Source organism: Amphibalanus amphitrite, unplaced genomic scaffold (assembly GCF_019059575.1).
Source record: "Amphibalanus amphitrite isolate SeventyFive unplaced genomic scaffold, NRLGWU_Aamphi_draft 000215F_arrow, whole genome shotgun sequence".
NCBI classification, from domain to species: Eukaryota; Metazoa; Arthropoda; class Thecostraca; order Balanomorpha; family Balanidae; genus Amphibalanus; species Amphibalanus amphitrite.
This window is the reverse complement of record NW_024881710.1, coordinates 447,181-465,695: the sequence shown is the minus strand read 5'-3', so window position 1 is coordinate 465,695 and position 18,515 is coordinate 447,181. Positions and strand designations below refer to the sequence as shown.

The following is an 18,515-nucleotide window of genomic DNA, read 5'->3' as shown; positions in this document are numbered from 1 at the left end:
ACTTTAGGCTGTAGAGCGTTCCCCGTCCTTTGACCTTGACCTTGACCTTGAAGGTCATGACCTAGTGACCTGGAAATCGCTGTCAACCTGCAATGAGGAACGAGGAATCGAATGAGGGTCTTTTCATCAAAATCGGTTCACTGGTTCTTGAGTTATTGCGTTCCCCGTCCGAATATCGAATTGTTAGTTTGATATTCGCGAACCTTGACCTTGACCTTGAAGGTCATGACCTAGTGACCTGGAAATCGCTGTCACCCTGGAATCGGGGTCGACGAATCGATTGAGATCATTTACAAGCCAATCGGACGGTAACTTTAGGCTGTAGAGCGTTCCCCGTCCTTTGACCTTGACCTTGACCTTGAAGGTCATGACCTAGTGACCTGAAAATCGCTGTCAACCTGGAATCGGGGTCGAGGAATCGATTGAGACCATTTACAAGCCAATCGGACGGTAACTTTAGGCTGTAGAGCGTTCCCCGTCCTTTGACCTTGACCTTGACCTTGAAGGTCATGACCTAGTGACCTGGAAATCGCTGTCACCCTGGAATCGGGGTCGAGGAATCGATTGAGACCATTTACAAGCCAATCGGACGGTAACTTTAGGCTGTAGAGCGTTCCCCGTCCTTTGACCTTGACCTTGACCTTGAAGGTCATGACCTAGTGACCTGGAAATCGCTGTCAACCTGCAATGAGGAACGAGGAATCGAATGAGGGTCTTTTCATCAAAATCGGTTCACTGGTTCTTGAGTTATTGCGTTCCCCGTCCGAATATCGAATTGTTAGTTTGATATTCGCGAACCTTGACCTTGACCTTGAAGGTCATGACCTAGTGACCTGGAAATCGCTGTCACCCTGGAATCGGGGTCGACGAATCGATTGAGATCATTTACAAGCCAATCGGACGGTAACTTTAGGCTGTAGAGCGTTCCCCGTCCTTTGACCTTGACCTTGACCTTGAAGGTCATGACCTAGTGACCTGAAAATCGCTGTCAACCTGGAATCGGGGTCGAGGAATCGATTGAGACCATTTACAAGCCAATCGGACTGTAACTTTAGGCTGTAGAGCGTTCCCCGTCCTTTGACCTTGACCTTGACCTTGAAGGTCATGACCTAGTGACCTGGAAATCGCTGTCAACCTGCAATGAGGAACGAGGAATCGAATGAGGGTCTTTTCATCAAAATCGGTTCACTGGTTCTTGAGTTATTGCGTTCCCCGTCCGAATATCGAATTGTTAGTTTGATATTCGCGAACCTTGACCTTGACCTTGAAGGTCATGACCTAGTGACCTGGAAATCGCTGTCACCCTGGAATCGGGGTCGAGGAATCGATTGAGACCAATTACAAGCCAATCGGACGGTAACTTTAGGCTGTAGAGCGTTCCCCGTCCTTTGACCTTGACCTTGACCTTGAAGGTCATGACCTAGTGACCTGGAAATCGCTGTCAAGCTGGAATCGAGGTCGGGGAATCGATTGAGACCATTTACAAGCCAATCGGACTGTAACTTTAGGCTGTAGAGCGTTCCCCGTCCTATGACCTTGACCTTGACCTTGAAGGTCATGACCTAGTGACCTGGAAATCGCTGTCAAGCTGGAATCGGGGTCGAGGAATCGATTGAGACCATTTACAAGCCAATCGGACGGTAACTTTAGGCTGTAGAGCGTTCCCCGTCCTTTGACCTTGACCTTGACCTTGAAGGTCATGACCTAGTGACCTGGAAATCGCTGTCAACCTGGAATCGGGGTCGAGGAATCGATTGAGACCATTTACAAGCCAATCGGACGGTAACTTTAGGCTGTAGAGCGTTCCCCGTCCTTTGACCTTGACCTTGACCTTGAAGGTCATGACCTAGTGACCTGGAAATCGCTGTCAACCTGCAATGAGGAACGAGGAATCGAATGAGGGTCTTTTCATCAAAATCGGTTCACTGGTTCTTGAGTTATTGCGTTCCCCGTCCGAATATCGAATTGTTAGTTTGATATTCGCGAACCTTGACCTTGACCTTGAAGGTCATGACCTAGTGACCTGGAAATCGCTGTCACCCTGGAATCGGGGTCGACGAATCGATTGAGATCATTTACAAGCCAATCGGACGGTAACTTTAGGCTGTAGAGCGTTCCCCGTCCTTTGACCTTGACCTTGACCTTGAAGGTCATGACCTAGTGACCTGAAAATCGCTGTCAACCTGGAATCGGGGTCGAGAAATCGATTGAGACCATTTACAAGCCAATCGGACGGTAACTTTAGGCTGTAGAGCGTTCCCCGTCCTTTGACCTTGACCTTGACCTTGAAGGTCATGACCTAGTGACCTGGAAATCGCTGTCACCCTGGAATCGGGGTCGAGGAATCGATTGAGACCATTTACAAGCCAATCGGACGGTAACTTTAGGCTGTAGAGCGTTCCCCGTCCTTTGACCTTGACCTTGACCTTGAAGGTCATGACCTAGTGACCTGAAAATCGCTGTCAACCTGGAATCGGGGTCGAGGAATCGATTGAGACCATTTACAAGCCAATCGCACGGTAACTTTAGGCTGTAGAGCGTTCCCCGTCCTTTGACCTTGACCTTGACCTTGAAGGTCATGACCTAGTGACCTGGAAATCGCTGTCAACCTGGAATCGGGGTCGAGGAATCGATTGAGACCATTTACAAGCCAGTCGGACGGTAACTTTACGCTGCAGAGCGTTCCCCGTCCTTTGACCTTGACCTTGACCTTGAAGGTCATGACCTAGTGACCTGGAAATCGCTGTCAAGCTGGAATCGGGGTCGGGGAATCAATTGAGACCATTTACAAGCCAATCGGACTTTAACTTTAGGCTGTAGAGCGTTCCCCGTCCTTTGACCTTGACCTTGACCTTGAAGGTCATGACCTAGTGACCTGGAAATCGCTGTCAAGCTGGAATCGGGGTCGAGGAATCTATTGAGACCATTTACAAGCCAATCGGACGGTAACTTTACGCTGCAGAGCGTTCCCCGTCCTTTGACCTTGACCTTGACCTTGAAGGTCATGACCTAGTGACCTGGAAATCGCTGTCAAGCTGGAATCGGGGTCGGGGAATCGATTGAGACCATTAACAAGCCAATCGGACGGTAACTTTAGGCTGTAGAGCGTTCCCCGTCCTTTGACCTTGACCTTGACCTTGAAGGTCATGACCTAGTGACCTGGAAATCGCTGTCAACCTGGAATCGGGGTCGAGGAATCGATTGAGACCATTTACAAGCCAATCGGACAGTAACTTTAGGCTGTAGAGCGTTCCCCGTCCTTTGACCTTGACCTTGACCTTGAAGGTCATGACCTAGTGACCTGAAAATCGCTGTCAACCTGGAATCGGGGTCGAGGAATCGATTGAGACCATTTACAAGCCAATCGGACGGTAACTTTAGGCTGTAGAGCGTTCCCCGTCCTTTGACCTTGACCTTGACCTTGAAGGTCATGACCTAGTGACCTGGAAATCGCTGTCAACCTGCAATAAGGAACGAGGAATCGAATGAGGGCATTTTCATCAAAATCGGTTCACTGGTTCTTGAGTTATTGCGTTCCCCGTCCGAATATCGAATTTTTAGTTTGATATTCGCGAATATCAATCTGCTGCTCAATTGATGGACGTGAGAAATGTGGCGTCGGTAGTGTAATTTCATTGCGTTTATAATTGTATGAAATACGGTTGGTATAATTGTGATAAATAAAAAAATATTGTCCATTTCACGTTTTCATGACGGTTTCCACGTTATTTAGCATGGACAAGTAGATTCTGACAATAGAAAATGTTTGATTTGATAGGCAAAGTGAAAGGTCTTAAAAATAAATGTTTGCCTTAATGAAATCAATGTGTGCTTGGGTGTGACTCATTAAAGGAAAAGGGCCACCTTTAACATGGTGATTGAAACTGAGATAGTCATCTTGTAGCCTGTGTCCGAAAACCCTCCAGTCTATCTCCTTACGGCCGATTTCGGCTTGCATTCGTAGGTATCGGCAATTTTAAAAGAGGAATGCATCCTTATCCCAGGAATGCGTCCTTACCCTGTAATACAGACACCCGCGGCGAGGCTTTGGTTTTTTACCAATCAGCTCCAATCAGTTCAGCTTTAACCAATCAGCTTATCTGACACAATCCGACGAGTCTGTCTTCTGAACGCTGATTGGCCTGAGTGTGACGTCATCGCTATACCATCATACAGTAGGTGCCGTAGAGAGTATCAACATAGTACCAATATGTTAAATAGTTTTAAATACTTTTTCGCGAATTGTGCACTTCTGGCACCAGTTTTAAAAAGAAAACGAAAAATAATAATGTCAAAATGAAAAACAACGATATCTTCATATTTCACAAAGGTGGCCCTTTTCCTTTAATGTTTTGTGTTTAAAGTATCATAGTATTGATGTGTGATCTCACTTTTTAAGCTGGCAACAACCATACCAATACTATGCTGAAAATATCACTTTTTAAGGTCAGAGGGGGGGGGGTGTTCTTCTAATTAATGTTCTTATTCTGTTCATTTGTCCAGTTTTCAGAGGGTGCAAAAAGAGAAAATCACTATAAAGGAAATTGACTGGTTATGGGCACCCCTGGACCTGTCTGAATTGAGATGTGATCCTGAAAGCCTGGAAAGCTGAAAAGCTAAAGCTTAAGCATAGTTTTTATTCCATTAGATGACATTAGATGAGCACATTGTGTCAGGATCCAGGGCCCATAGTTATAAATGCTGTACTGTTTATGTTAAAATGAAAACTCTCGGTAGAGCACTATGCCAATGAAATGTACAATTTAAGTACTTTTCTACTTAATTCATAGCATTATTTTTTTTTTTGCAATATAATTGGCAATGAAATGTTAAAATCAAATTGATTATTGATGATGCACAGTGTAGCTTCACTTGACTTGAAAACTAGGGCTGTATTTCCAACCATGCTGGGTTTGGTGAGGTCCAGAACACTTTGACTTCCTGACTTCATTGCGTTGTGACTTGTGACTTAATGGAGATTGGAGAAGCGACCAGTACTAGCAAAGCATAGGTTCCTAGGAAGAGGTGTGAACACAGGAATTGAAGTTTGATATACCACAGATATGAATAGCTTGTAAATCAGTTAAACTTTTTGAAGTTTACTTGTTGAAGCACTTGCTGTATGTAAGGCATAGGTATAAGTTCTATGAGAAAAAGCCCTTTTAAATTGCCTCCTTACAATGAAATACCAAATGATGAAATAATGAAATAATTATTGATGATTTCCACCACAGGTCATTATCAAAATAAGCCAGACAGAACTTTTGTCAGACACAACGGGAAGCTCGCAATATCGGCAGAAAAATTCACATTTTCAAACATTTCACTGAACACCTTCCATATAGAGCTCACCTAAAATGCTGCTACAACTAACGAATGAAGTATATGTTATTAGGTTAAGTCCTATAGCCAAGACAAAGTTTAAGAATATTCCCTATAATATCTTTCCCCCCACACACACACCCCAGAATAAATGACAATTGTAAGGAGGCCATTTTAAAGTGCTTTTTCTCATTAAACTTTTTGAAATTTAGATACCTACCCAGTAAACATGCCGACGTCGGCCCGACGTCGGCCGACGTCGGGGTGACGTCGGCAACTCGGCATCGGCATGCTGACGTCGGCCCGACGTCGGTCCAACCTCGGCACGACGTCGGCTGGATGTCGGATATGCCCGCATGTTCCGACGTCCAGCCGAGGTCCAGCCGACGTCGGGCCGACGTCGGACCGAGATCAATTGCTGAGGTCCAGCCGACGTCGGGCCGACGTCGGGGCGACGTCGGACCGACATCGGCCGCTGTTTTGACCGTTAAAATAATATAAAATACATGTTTCATGTTTCATAAAGAGCTTCTGTATTCAAAATATCCTCAGGAAGCTCAAATCTTCCTCCACGCCGCAACCCCCTGATCCGGACTGGACGGGAAACTTTATCCCATTTGGGATTGCCCGTAAGCCGAGCTCGCCCGTAGCCGGGTGCGGTGAGTGCTTGGGGGCTGCTCGGCCTATCCTTTGGTCAGGCTCAGCCCCGGCAACTCACCAGGGCCGGGCCCAGTTCATATAGAAAGGTCAGTCGGCAAGTGTCACTTTGCCAAAGTGCCACTTATCAAAGGGACACTTTGGGAAACGTTGGTGCAGGTGTGTAAGTCTAAGAGTGGCTATATGAATCCATTGTGGGGTCGCCCTTTCCAACAAGTGTCACGTAATAGCAATGGGACCAGGGACTCTATATGAACTGGACCCAGGGTGCTCGCCAAGAAGACCAATGTCTCCATCCTATCATCCTTCCGGCTCTGAAATGGTCTTGTCAGACCGAAAGGGCATAAGGCAACAAACCAAACGAAATTTGGTATCTGCCTGTGTGGTGTAGTGGTTAGCGCACTGGCCTCGCGTTCAAATGACACGGGGTTCGAATCCCATCGCCGGCTGATGCTTTTGGCGTGTTGTCCCAGTAAACATGCCGACGTCGGCGACTGGGGGGCTCGAATCCCGCCGCCGGTTGATATTTTTGGCGCGTTGTCCCAATAAACATGCCGACGTCGGCCCCGTCGGTCCAACGACGAACGATCTCGTCAACCTCGGCAAACGACCTCGGCCCGACGTCGGCTGGACTTCGGCTGGACGTCGGAACATGCGGGCATATCCGACGTCCAGCCGATGTCGGGCCGAGGTTGAACCGACGTTGGGCCGACGTCGGGCCGAGCCTCGGCCCGACGTCGGGCCGACGTCGGCATGTTTACTGGGTACATAAGCAAACATGCAAATAGATTACTATTCAAATGTCTGCACAGTTTCTCGGAATTGTAGCTTTGCTACGCTACTCATTTTCAATCTCCGCTTCTGCCATCTGTTACCTTCGTTATGCATTCCCCTGTTCCTCTGGATAAATGTGTCAATATATTTTGTCCACTATTCCATAGCAACATAAAACAGTAAATTGGCATGCGTTTGACACACCTCATATTTCAGAGACAGACAGCTGTTAACTAACTCCACTGAGACAGACACCGAGCACCGAGCCACCAACTAAACCCACTTAGAAAAAAAAAACAAGTCGCTTATCAACGATACCCAAGGAGACATCGTTTTTTCAGTGGACTTAATTGCTTTTCCAGCAGGTAGGTATTGTAATTCTGCTAGGTAAGGCGCTTGGGCCTATCTGATATGAATCAAGACAGGCCATTGTTAGGTAAATGCAATGGAGATTGCATTTAACAATGCAATCCCCTGCAATAACTTAAAGGAAGTCGGAGTCGTTTTATTATAAAATAAAAATATAATAAAAAAGTCATATTACTTTTTCGTCAATAACTCCCGATCAAATTGAGCTATGGAGTCGGGAAAAGCCACCAATGAACTCAGGAAGACCTGCCGAATCGAATGATATGCGAAATGACCTGATTCGACCAGTTTCGTGACCTGGGGGCGCTGACCTGATCATGACCCGAGGTCAACACCCTAAGTTAGCCCCACCCAAACAAAAAGTATATCATTCGACGCGCCTGAGCAAGGCGAACACGATGCTGCCAAAATAACGATTCTGAGGCCGTTTTTTCTGCGAAGTTATTCACCAAAAACGGAACCGTACTTTGGGGCACTTGACCTGACCTCAAAGGTTACCGGTTGACCTAGGACCTAAAAATCGGGTATCAATCTCTGCGTCTCGTAACGGCGCACACGAGCGTTTTTTTTTCCCGCGACGCGCTATCTGCACCAGTGACCAGGGGCAAAACGGCGAGGGGGGTCGTACCCGTCCCCCCCCCCCCTCCCTCGGCCGGCGGGTATGTGAAAAATCAACAGGTCCGGCAGGGTTAAGATAATCTTTTCGTTTAATCAGTTCTGTTAATTCATTCCAAAAATAAACTATTCGAGAAGTATCCTAAGATGTTTTTTAGAAATTACATAACGAGCACTCAACCATATTGATAAAATGATAAAGATTATGTGTATTAAGTCATTCCTGTCTTTTTCCTTTACGACAGATCATTGTAAAGCAAGATGGAGGTAGACATACGGTTGGCCGCAGAGAGGCTGCGTCAGGAGGAAGCCACGCGTGGTGCCGCCCAACTGGTCACACCAGGAGACACCGTCACAGGAGATGGCGGATTCATGAGGTAAGTCAGGTGCATGCAATTCCGATGCGTTTGTCACTAGGTGGAATGGAGTCGGAGAGAGCTGATGGAAACGTCAGTTCTCGCCCACACATGCAGAACTTTGTCACTCTAGAAGCACAAATGGGTTGCAAGGTGCTACGTTTGTTCTGTTTAACTCCTGGAGATAGTTTTGCAACAAACGCCATCTGGATCGTGAGGATATCAAAAATAGTATAATTCTCAACGTTGGATGTTTATTATCCACGGTACATATGTATGTTGATCATATGCGATGTTCACACAATGACGGCTAATGGCTGTCCGAACATCGGCCCCGCCGTTTCCTTGAGAACGAGCTCGTGTAACGGAGTATAGATGAAGAGTAGAAAGGGAGCGGAACAAAAACAAAATCAGTCCTGCGCAAATGACGCAGCATGTTGCTAAGTAAAATTGTCTGTGATTGGGGATTCCTCACCCTCCTAATGTTTGTAAAAGGGTCCATAAAGTAAATGGTGCAGCGATTATCAGTCAATTAGGCACGACTCACACGAGAGTGACGATAGTGGATTAACTAGTGCGAGTAATGAATGGCCTGCTGACTCACTACGTGATGCCGGCTCTATGGCTCTGTCCTCTTTGTTTGCCATAAGCTGCCCATTGATGTGCTTTTACATTGCATATGTATTTTCAGGGGTCACGGTACCTACAAAGATGGAGAGAATTTAGTGGCCTCTGTTGCAGGATTTGTGAGAAGAATAAATCGACTTATTTCTGTTCAGCCCCTGAAAGCCCGATACAATGGTATGTATGTATACTTAACAAATCAGGGACATAGTCAAGGGGTAAGAACTCCTCCTGAGCTGGTCTATCCTTAGTGAAATGTGATTAAATTATTTAAAAAAGTACATTTTTACAATTTATTTATTTCCCGATGAGTGACCGAGTATGCCATCGTCCAGGGCATATTGCTGACAAATTGCTGACGGTTGACCGTGTGTTCTCCGTCCAGGGGAGATAGGTGACGCCTGTGTATCCTCCGTCCAGGGGAGATTGGTGACTGACCGAGTGACCGTATATCCTCCGTCTGGGGAGATTGGTGACGTGGTGACCGTGTGTCCTCCTGTCCAGGGGAGATTGGTGTCGACTGACCGCGTGTCCTGCCGTACAGGAGGGATTGGTGACGAGTGAGCGGTTGTGTTGTTTTCCAGGGGAGATTGGTGACGTGGTGATCGGCCGGGTGATCGAGGTGCAGCAGAAACGCTGGAAGGTGGACACATGCAGTCGACTCCACTCACTACTCATGCTTTCCTCTGTGAACCTGCCCGGCGGCGAACAGCGCCGTAAGACACAGGAGGATGAGCTGGCCATGCGCTCTTACCTGGAGGAGGGTGATCTCATCTCGGCAGAGGTGCAGAACATCTTCTCCGACGGCTCACTGTCGCTGCACACTCGCAGTCTCAAATATGGAAAGGTAAGAGTAGTTGCAACTTGAGTGTAAGCTGTGTCAACGTGCTGCACTCTGAGACAGATGAGCCCAGTAAATCCAATCTCTAGTTTAAGATCACCACCACTGTGAGGCACCACCAGTCTTGCCGCTAGCTGTTGTGTGTTGTGTGTGCCATCAGTGGCCACTGGCCTAACATCAGTTGTGCTGTGTCTGACGTCAGTTGTGTGACGTTCGTCGCCGCTGGTAGTTGTCCGAGGTCAGTTATATCTAACACCTATCATACCTGAGCTATATCAGTTATATCTATCAGTTATATTGCCTATACCAGTTGTGTGACGTCGGTCGCCGCTGATAGTTGTGTCTGACGTCAGTCGCCGTCAGCAGCTGTGTCTGACGTCATTACCCCCTAGAATCGTGTGACTGTCAATCGCCGCTGAAAGTTGTGTCTGACGCCGGTCTCCGCTGATAGTTGTGTGACTGTGCCAGTCGCCGCTGATAGTTGTGTCTGACGTCAGTCGCCGCTGGCAGCTGTGTCTGACGTCATTACGCCTGGAGTTGTGTGACTGTGTCAGTTGCTGCTGCTAGTTGGGGCGTTCCACGATAGATCGTACCAGGCCCGTCACCCTCATCTCTCAGATTTTAATGAAAATCGGTCCTAGGGGTAATCATAGGCCCCAAAGACGCCTGGCAAAATATCAGACTTCTCAGATCAAAACTTTTTGAGTTATATTGCATTACATTTTTTTAACTTCGGTATGTAACGGTGAGTTTGATGTCCTATAACTCAAGAACGGGTTAAGCAACCAACAAAAAGTAAACAACACTAAGCTTGCGATGAATCAAAAATTAATATTACTATTTAAAAATTCCAAAGAAAAAATTTCAATGTTGAGCAAAAACCTTAATCTTTTTTCATTTGCCTCTAATGACTTTTGGAACCAAAATTTTTCACATTTTTATTTTTTCAAAATAATCTTCATGTCATTGCAAATCGACATGCAAAAAATTAGAAAGGTGTTCTTTCTATAAGCTCCTCATTTTCCCGCAAACAAAATGTGTTTCGGAGGGGTTGATACGACCCCAGCACGCTGTTTCGCTTCTAATAGAGCTAGAGCCTCGCGGAAAAAACGAGCGTGTGTGCCGTTACAAGTCGCAGCGATTGGTACCCGATTTTAAGGTCTCGGTTAACCGGTAGCGTCTGAGGTCAGGTCACGTGACTGAAGTTACGGGTTCGGTTTTTAGTAAATAACTTCGCAAAAATGGCCGCAGAGCCGCGATTTTGGCATCATTGTGTTCGCCTAGCTCAGGTGCATCGAATGGTATACTTTTTGCTAGGGTGAGGTCAACATAAGTAGTTGACCTCGGGTCAAGGTCAGGTCAGAGCCCCTCAGGTCACGAAGCTGGGCAAAGGGTATCATATGGCATATCATTCGATTCGGAAGGTCTTCCCGAGTCCATTGGTGGCTTTCCCGACTCTCTAGCTCCATTTGATCGGGAGTTATTGACGAAAAACTCGTACGACCCTAGTGACGTCATAAATGACCTCACGCAAGGTTAACAATGCAAAAGTAAAGCATTGGACTTTGCAAGGAGTGCATGAAATCACGATACCATGTACGTGGGATAGTTGTAGATCATTCTTGGCGCCAAAATAACAGTTTTTTTATTTCCCCATTGATTTATAACAGTGATGTCACGTGACCGACCTGACCTCATGTAACCTTGAAAAATTCCCAGATATATAAGTTGTGAGGCCTCTGGAGGACACCATGCGTCCTGTAACTTTCATCTCGGACAGCTATGGTCATTGGCGTCCAAAACAATGTCAGAACCAAACAGCCTTTTTCACCCTCGCGCTCATAGGAAAGAGGGTTGAATGAACCCTCTTTTCACTTTTTTCAGATGACTCAGACTTGAATTGAAATTTCAGTAACCCGTGATGTCACTAAGCAGCCTTACCACGCCATTTGTAAGCTCCCCTCCCGAAATCACTTTTCGAAACCGTTATCGGAACGTAAAATAGATACATTTATAGAAAGAACACCTTCCTAATTTTTTGCATACTTTTTAACAATGAGCCAAATATTTTTTTAAAGAAATAAAAATTCAAAAAAATTTGGTCCCAAAGTCCAAAAAATACAAATGAAAGAAAACTCGATATGTCATATATCAAAAATAGCGTATTTTTCGAAATTTCAAAAATACATATTAATCTCTGTTTCATTGCAAGTTCAATGTTATATAACATTTGGCATTTGAATAATCCGTCTTAGAGTTACAGCCCGCCAAACTTAGCGCTGCAAAGCAAGATCCAAAAAATGTTATACACCATAACTCAAAAAATACTTTTCTGATAAGCCTGAAATTGTTACATGTGGATTCAGAGCCCCTGATTACCCCAGAGACCAATTCTCGTCAAATTCCGAGAGATGAGGGTGTCAAATTGGAAAAAAGTGGTACGATCTAACGCGGAATGCCCCAGTTGTGTCTGACACCGGTCTCCGGGGCGTTCAGCTCTCGCAGGGTGTGATGGTGGCCGTGCCGTCGAACCTGGTACTGCGGCGGAAGAATCACTTCCACGACCTGCCTTGCGGCGCTACAGTGATCCTGGGCAACAACGGCTACATCTGGATCTGCGCCACGGTCGTTGGAGAGGACGGCGGCGCCGGCACCGGCGGATACGTCCAGAACCTGGAGGTGGGTCGCACCACGCTGCACGGGCCGCTGTGGTGTGGGGTGTCGCCGCGCGGACCGCTGTGATGCAGGATGTCGCCGTGTGGGGCGCTGTGTTGTAGGATGTCGCCGCAATGGCGCTGTGGTGCAGGAGCCAGGATGTCGCCGCAATGGCGCTTTCGGTTGAGTACGTGTCCTCTGAGATGCGTTTGCGTTAACCAATGTATTTCAGTTAGTTAATTGACTTAACATTAGGTAAAATGGCAATATGATGTATTGGTAGAGGGATACAAAAAGTGATCAAATATCTTAGGTGTGTCGATCGAATCGTTGTATAAAAATTAAGTCTATATATTGTTTATAGGCGTCTTTATACATATATTGGCGGATATAAATTGTTTATTTAAGTTGAAGCTAAACGACGCCCTTTTCTGTTTTTGCTTTTAACTTACGTTGAAAATTGAATTGATTGAAATGGTAAAATTTTGACCTTAGACGCCTTGGTTGCTTTTGACCCGACCTATGAGTAACCTAAGTACCTACTCTTGTCTTTCCAAGGGAATCTGATGTTTGTTGGAAATAAGTGTATGTGGATGAGGGACAGTTCATAGGAAGAGAGCACTCCCCTCCCCCTCCTCGCCACCTCACCCTTTGTTTCACCGTGACCCGTGCTGACCCGCTGCAGTCTGCCTGACCCCGTCATCCTCCGACAGCGTGTACCCCTACCGGAGCGAGAGGTGATCTCGCGGCTGCGGAACTGCATCCTGGCACTGGCCGGCTCCTGGATGATGCTCTATGACACGTCCATACTGTACGCCTTCGAAGCCTCCTCAAAGTTCCAGGTAGGTGCGGTACATACCCGTCTCGCAGGCGCCCGGGTCAGGCTACCGAGTGAGGTCACTTGATAAATTAGTGACCGTGTTCAGGGACTATGTTTTGGTGACGTTATTATTTCACCGGTATATTACATGTATGTATAATATAAAAAAACACGGCTCGAAGATATCGGCATCTGGACACCATACGAGTATCTTTTCGATCGAAACATGTCTGATGTAGTTCCTGAACGGTTGCTGATTAAAATGACATCTACCTGACTGCACGCAGCGTATTTCAATGTCGCATTTTACGGGCTTACGACTGTGGACGCCCCTGTTCTTGCCTGCCGCGGGCCGGCTCCCGCCCCGCCCTGAGGTGTGTTCGGCGCGTGTGACGTACTCCCGTGACTTACTGAAACCTGAGGTGATCGCAGTACTCCTGCCCTAAGCTGAGGCGTCGGTATCCGCTGCCACCTTTCCCATCTGACCAGTGTGGGACGCGTCTGTTGCAGGCCCGTGACCTACTGAAGCCCGAGGTGATGGCGGAGGTGGCTGACCTCACCCGGAAACGACTGGACCTGGAGGCAGCTGAGTGAACCGCCCCATTCATCTGATCACAGTTACCGTCACTGCATATTGTCCCCATCGTCATCAATGTATGCAATATGAAAATAAATAAGCACACAACAAGACATTTTATAGGTTCATCCGTAAAACCCAACCAGTGAGTGTTGTAAATCTCTGTTGATGGACATTTGACATACCCGGGCTACGGCGCGTGAGCGTCAATGTGGGCCCATCTTCTGGTGCGCTGGTCGAGAGCGCATCTTTTTCAGTTTTTGGCTGGCTTCCACAGGAAAGATTATTTTCCACAGTGGCCAATCGGCCTGGCTTAAATTATGTCTTGGGTAGACGTCCCGAATTCTAAATTGATACCACTTAATTGTTATCGTCTTTAGCTTGTAGTTGTCCATGGTAGTTGTAGTGCCCGATGTCAATTTTTTCGCGGGTTTCAAAAACGGTTCTTGCATATAAACACTTCAGATCTAGATTAACTAGGGTCGTGTAACCACTAACCAGGCTACTGAAGTGACATCACTTCAAGAAAGTAAATGTTTTCCCAGCTACAGCGATTGGAAGATCTTTTCAATGAATCAGATGTAATATTTCGGGAAAAGGTGATACAATTCATCAAAAGTGCGTTTCAGATCTTCGACATTAGTGACCAGAAGTCACTATCTTTGCGATATTTATATTTGAATACAATTGTTACAAATCATATATGTTACAAATACAGCTGGCTGTCAGAAAGTGGGGCGTAAACATGCGCTGCATCCAATTTGTCGGTAATTGAAGCGTTTTTTTCATTTATTCGCAAGATATTCCTCCTATTGCTGGTCAGGTCTGATCAGGTCAGTTATCCGTGGTATAAGTAGATGTGCTAGATGAAAAGTGCGAAACATGTGTAACAAATACACAAGAAACCCTTTTCTAATGGCTGGCGCCGGAATACCCACGCCTGCGTCTCTACCCATTTATCTAAATTATACGTAAGTACTTATCATCTGTACCAGAATCACAAAGTACGTGAGCACGAAGCTCATCATCGACAGCATGGTCTCCTTGCGGACGGTGAAGAGGCCTCCTCCGTGGAAGTTGGGCGGCTGGCGTGTCTGCTCCACCAGCATCTGCAGGGCATGTCTCACCCCGGGCGAGAGGCGGCGCGGCCACCGACCTCCAACTAGAGTCGTGGTGAGCCGCTCCCCGCAGGACAGCAGTCGGCTGCCCGCACCGGAGACGAACGCAACGCGCAGCGTGTTCAACATCAGGAAGATGACCAGGCTGACGCGGACGAACGCACCTTGCTCGCCGACGATAAAGAGGTTGATGGCGACGTACATTCCGATCAGAAGCACGGCAGTCACGCTGGCGTGGAGCGAGAGTGTCGGCACGGAGCAGAACTCGGCCGCGTCAGAGGCCAGGTCGTACACGGCGCGGTACGCCTCCGACAGACGCTCCAGGCCGGCCTCCAGGTCCCCGGCGGGGTCACGCAGCTCGACCGGATCGGCTGAGTCGCGCTCGACTTTAGGAGAGGGACGGAGTTCGGCGCTGTACAGCCAGAGGCCGTTCGGTGTGCCGGTCTGACTCGGCTTTATGACCAGACTGGCGACGAAGTCAGCGGACCCTTTCGGCGAGACGGCATTGTCAGATATGTAAAATGCACCCTGGTTCAGAGCCTGCACCGGCAGTTTTTTGCCGAGCCCCAGTTCGGTAGAGTCGCCTGCAGGACGCACCTTGTGCTCTGACGCGGGCGACGCACCGTCTCCGGCAACTGCGTCGTCTCCGGTTATGTAACGTCGTGTATACCGATCCAACCGCTCCAGATATAGCGCTACCGAGTCGAGCAGACCGATCAGCACCACGTCAAACACGGACTGGTAGGCGAAGCAGGCCGCGGCAGCCGGCACCTGCAGAGCGATGATGACCGTGAACCAGTCGGGCGTCTGTAGCGCGGTCGGTACCCACATCGGGAACAGGTAGTTGGGGTGCTGCCACAGCAGGGCGCCGCTGAACAGACTGGCCGACCACACGCAGATGGTGGCCACCGCCAGCACGGCAATGGCCGCCGCGCTCCAATGGAGCCGCGCAAAGTCGCCCGGCCGGCCGCACAGCGCCGTGGCGGCCTCCATGGCGGCGGCGCGCCGCAGCAGCGCGTGCAGCTGGTGCCGGCGGCGCAGCAGCAGCAGGAGCAGCAGCAGCGCGTGGGAGGCGGCCAGGCCGTAGACGGCTCCGTACAGCAGGTCACCAGCGGACGGCGCCGTCAGCAGGCTGGCCGTGTTACCGGCCGTGGTGACGATGGTCAGCAGCAGGGGCCAGATACGGAGCGCGCGCCACAGCGCCGACGAGTGGCGTCCGTCCACGTGCAGCCCAGACAGGGTGATCAGCGAACAGGCGAACAGCACCAGTCGCAGTACTCCAGTGTGACACCACATCTGGGCACGGAGGGGGTCGGAGGCGGAGAGATGGCCGGCAGTCAGCGAAACCAGACAGGATCCCGTGCTAAAGCTGGCACGGGTTGGAGCCGGCTTACTGTTTCCCTTAGGCTCACCTTTTCATCTGCTTCCTTCGATTCTTTGCAGCGAATTGCGATTGAGAATCCCCGATGAACAAAACGGCAATAAAAATCGTAGTCAGAAATTCGACGACCCTGTAAAGGTGATGTTTCTATCCAGTCCTCGGGCCAAATATCCCTCCTCCGTAGACCCCGCTTCGCACGGTCTTCATGCGAGCAATGCCAGCGACGTGCCTTCGAGCCCGAATTACCCCGCTTTTGACGGCGACGTTCGCTGTCACGGTACGTACGATCATGACCGGGCACCGTTACAATGTTTACCATCACACCAAAGAGAGTCAATAGCTGCTGTTTGACAAAGAGTCGTTCCCAGCGATAATTTATCGCGCACCGAACATGTCGCCGAATAACGGCGAGGTCATTCGGTCCAGAATTGAACCGAACTTATTAATTTGTTTGTTCCGTGTTATTTATCGATGCATTGCGCAAAAACACACATCGGCACGACATCGGTCGTGTATTGACTCGGCACGCGCGTAACTCTGGAATACTGTTGACGGAACAAAGTCGGCCATGGAAGGAAAGTCGTTACCTCAGAAAGCACGAGTGCTTCAAACGAGGTCCGGTTACATATTGGTAGTTTCCTTTCATGGTTTCCACCATTAATTCAACAGAATTAATGGTGCATATTCCTTTTGACATAGAGACGCTAACCTTGGCTAAGTCCACGCCGTGTGTTTGGAGAACTTAATAAAGCTTGTTACGTTGGCGGGGCTGAGCACACGCCCACCCCAGGGCGTGGGTCAGGTCGGTAGCCGAAGGATCCGGCTGTGCTGTACAAATACCTACACACTGCCCACAGAAGGATTTTTAGGAGTAAGAAACTACATAGGGCTATTTAATGATTGGACTAAGGGGACCTATTAAGAACAGGACACTGAATGAGGCTCTTTGATATTTATGTCTTTTAACATATTACTTTGATCATTAGCTTGTTAAGCTAGTGTGCTTACTTAGCGTTCGCTTAAGAGATTATGTGCTTATGAGCTAATTACATTTTACCGTTTCGCTACTCGGTACTTCTATGCCTGTTTCATTCTGGGACTACAAATGGAATGGCGAATGACATGCATGATGCATTTTTTAACAACGGTGCAATGCTGTGTTATGGCTATAGCTATATGTTTTACATCGGCCTATATGTACTGATCAGGTGTGACGGTTTACACGTGTAGTCGGCACACCGGTACCCATCGACGGTCCTCAGCAGACCAGTCCGCCCGTTCAAACCTCTCCCTGCTCCCACTCTGTCGGTCCAATCGATGACGCCTCGGTCGGGTAGACGGGCTCGAAGAGCACGTTGCCGGCCGGTCCGTAGTTGCAGACGTAGGTTCGCCGCTCGCAGAAGACGGGATCGGCGACGGCCATGAAGCCGCAGCCGACGCGCCGGGTGTCGGCCCACAGCAGCTGGGTCAGGTGGCCCGTGTAGCCGCCCGACACGGGGTCCTGGCCGCCGCGGAACTCCAGGTCGGCCTGCCGGAATCGCGGCAACTCGTCGGCAAACCACTGGTGCAGCGCCTCGGCCGTCCAGTTCTGCCGGCCGCCGCTCCACACGAAGGCGAAGTTCTGGCCGACCGGGAATCGGGCCACGTCGCGGCACTGGTCGTGTCCGCCGCGGCACTGGTCGGCCCAGCGCTGCGCGACCAGCGCCAGCTCGTCGTCCCAGCGCAGCTCGGGCAGCGCGCTGGCCGCCGGTAGGTTCTGGTCGGCGTAGCGGCCGTGTCGCACGGCGCGTCGGATGACATTGTGCGCCGAGACGACCTCGTCCCGCTCTGTCTCTGTGACGCCGCGCCGGACCACGGTGCCGCAGCCGGCGGCCGGCCCGCCCACTGGGTAGCGGTCGAGCGTGTGGGGCTGGTGGTTGGCGCAGTGGTGCACGCCGAGACTGGTGTCCTCAGAGCGAGGCGAGCGCCGGCCGAACGCAAGCGCCGAGGGAGCCACGGCCAGGACAGCCAGAGCTACTGGCAGAGCCGATAACACCAGCATCGTGTCGTAGACGGCAGCAGGAGACCAGTCGCGGAGCCCCAACCAACTCTGCGGTTCCACGCGATCAGGTGGAGCAACCTGGGGATTAGCAATGGCTCAGACTGATAAATTGAGCCTGAACTGGTTGATGCATCGACTGCCACCGATTTGAAAACGTGAAAAGGAAACTGTTCAATTTCACAACTTTTGCCCATGGGGATAATTCCAACCACACGACAAAATCCTCGACGTGACTTGGCATGGAGACCAGAGGATGTCATTTACCTACAACGTGGAGCGTAAAAAAAAAATATTGGACAATTTTATCAACAGTCAGATAATAACAATTTTTAAGATGACGTTACAAGTACAATTGATCTTTTTCC

General features: G+C 49.0%; 2 protein-coding genes across 3 annotated transcripts; one reads left to right on the top strand and one right to left on the bottom strand.

Annotated features, from left to right (window-relative positions):
• The first annotated feature begins 3,622 nt into the window (after positions 1–3,622).
• Positions 3,623–13,725, top strand: LOC122385363 (exosome complex component RRP4-like). 2 transcript variants are annotated; one of them, XM_043373589.1, is made up of 8 exons: positions 3,623–3,661; positions 6,970–7,118; positions 7,983–8,114; positions 8,785–8,894; positions 9,302–9,564; positions 12,055–12,237; positions 12,927–13,055; positions 13,544–13,725. In XM_043373589.1, the coding sequence occupies exons 3-8, from the start codon at positions 7,999–8,001 to the stop codon at positions 13,625–13,627; spliced, it is 885 nt and encodes a 294-aa protein (XP_043229524.1). In that variant the 5' UTR covers positions 3,623–3,661; positions 6,970–7,118; positions 7,983–7,998; the 3' UTR covers positions 13,628–13,725. The 2 variants fall into 2 exon arrangements, with proteins under 2 accessions (XP_043229524.1, XP_043229525.1); XM_043373590.1 differs by lacking the exon at positions 3,623–3,661 and having other exon boundaries at positions 6,863–7,118.
• Positions 13,726–17,388: 3,663 nt separating this feature from the next.
• On the bottom strand, positions 17,389–18,150 carry LOC122385337 (venom allergen 5-like). Its single transcript, XM_043373537.1, has one exon. It carries the CDS (start codon positions 18,148–18,150, stop codon positions 17,389–17,391), a length of 762 nt encoding a protein of 253 aa, XP_043229472.1.
• Between the last annotated feature and the right edge of the window lie 365 nt (positions 18,151–18,515).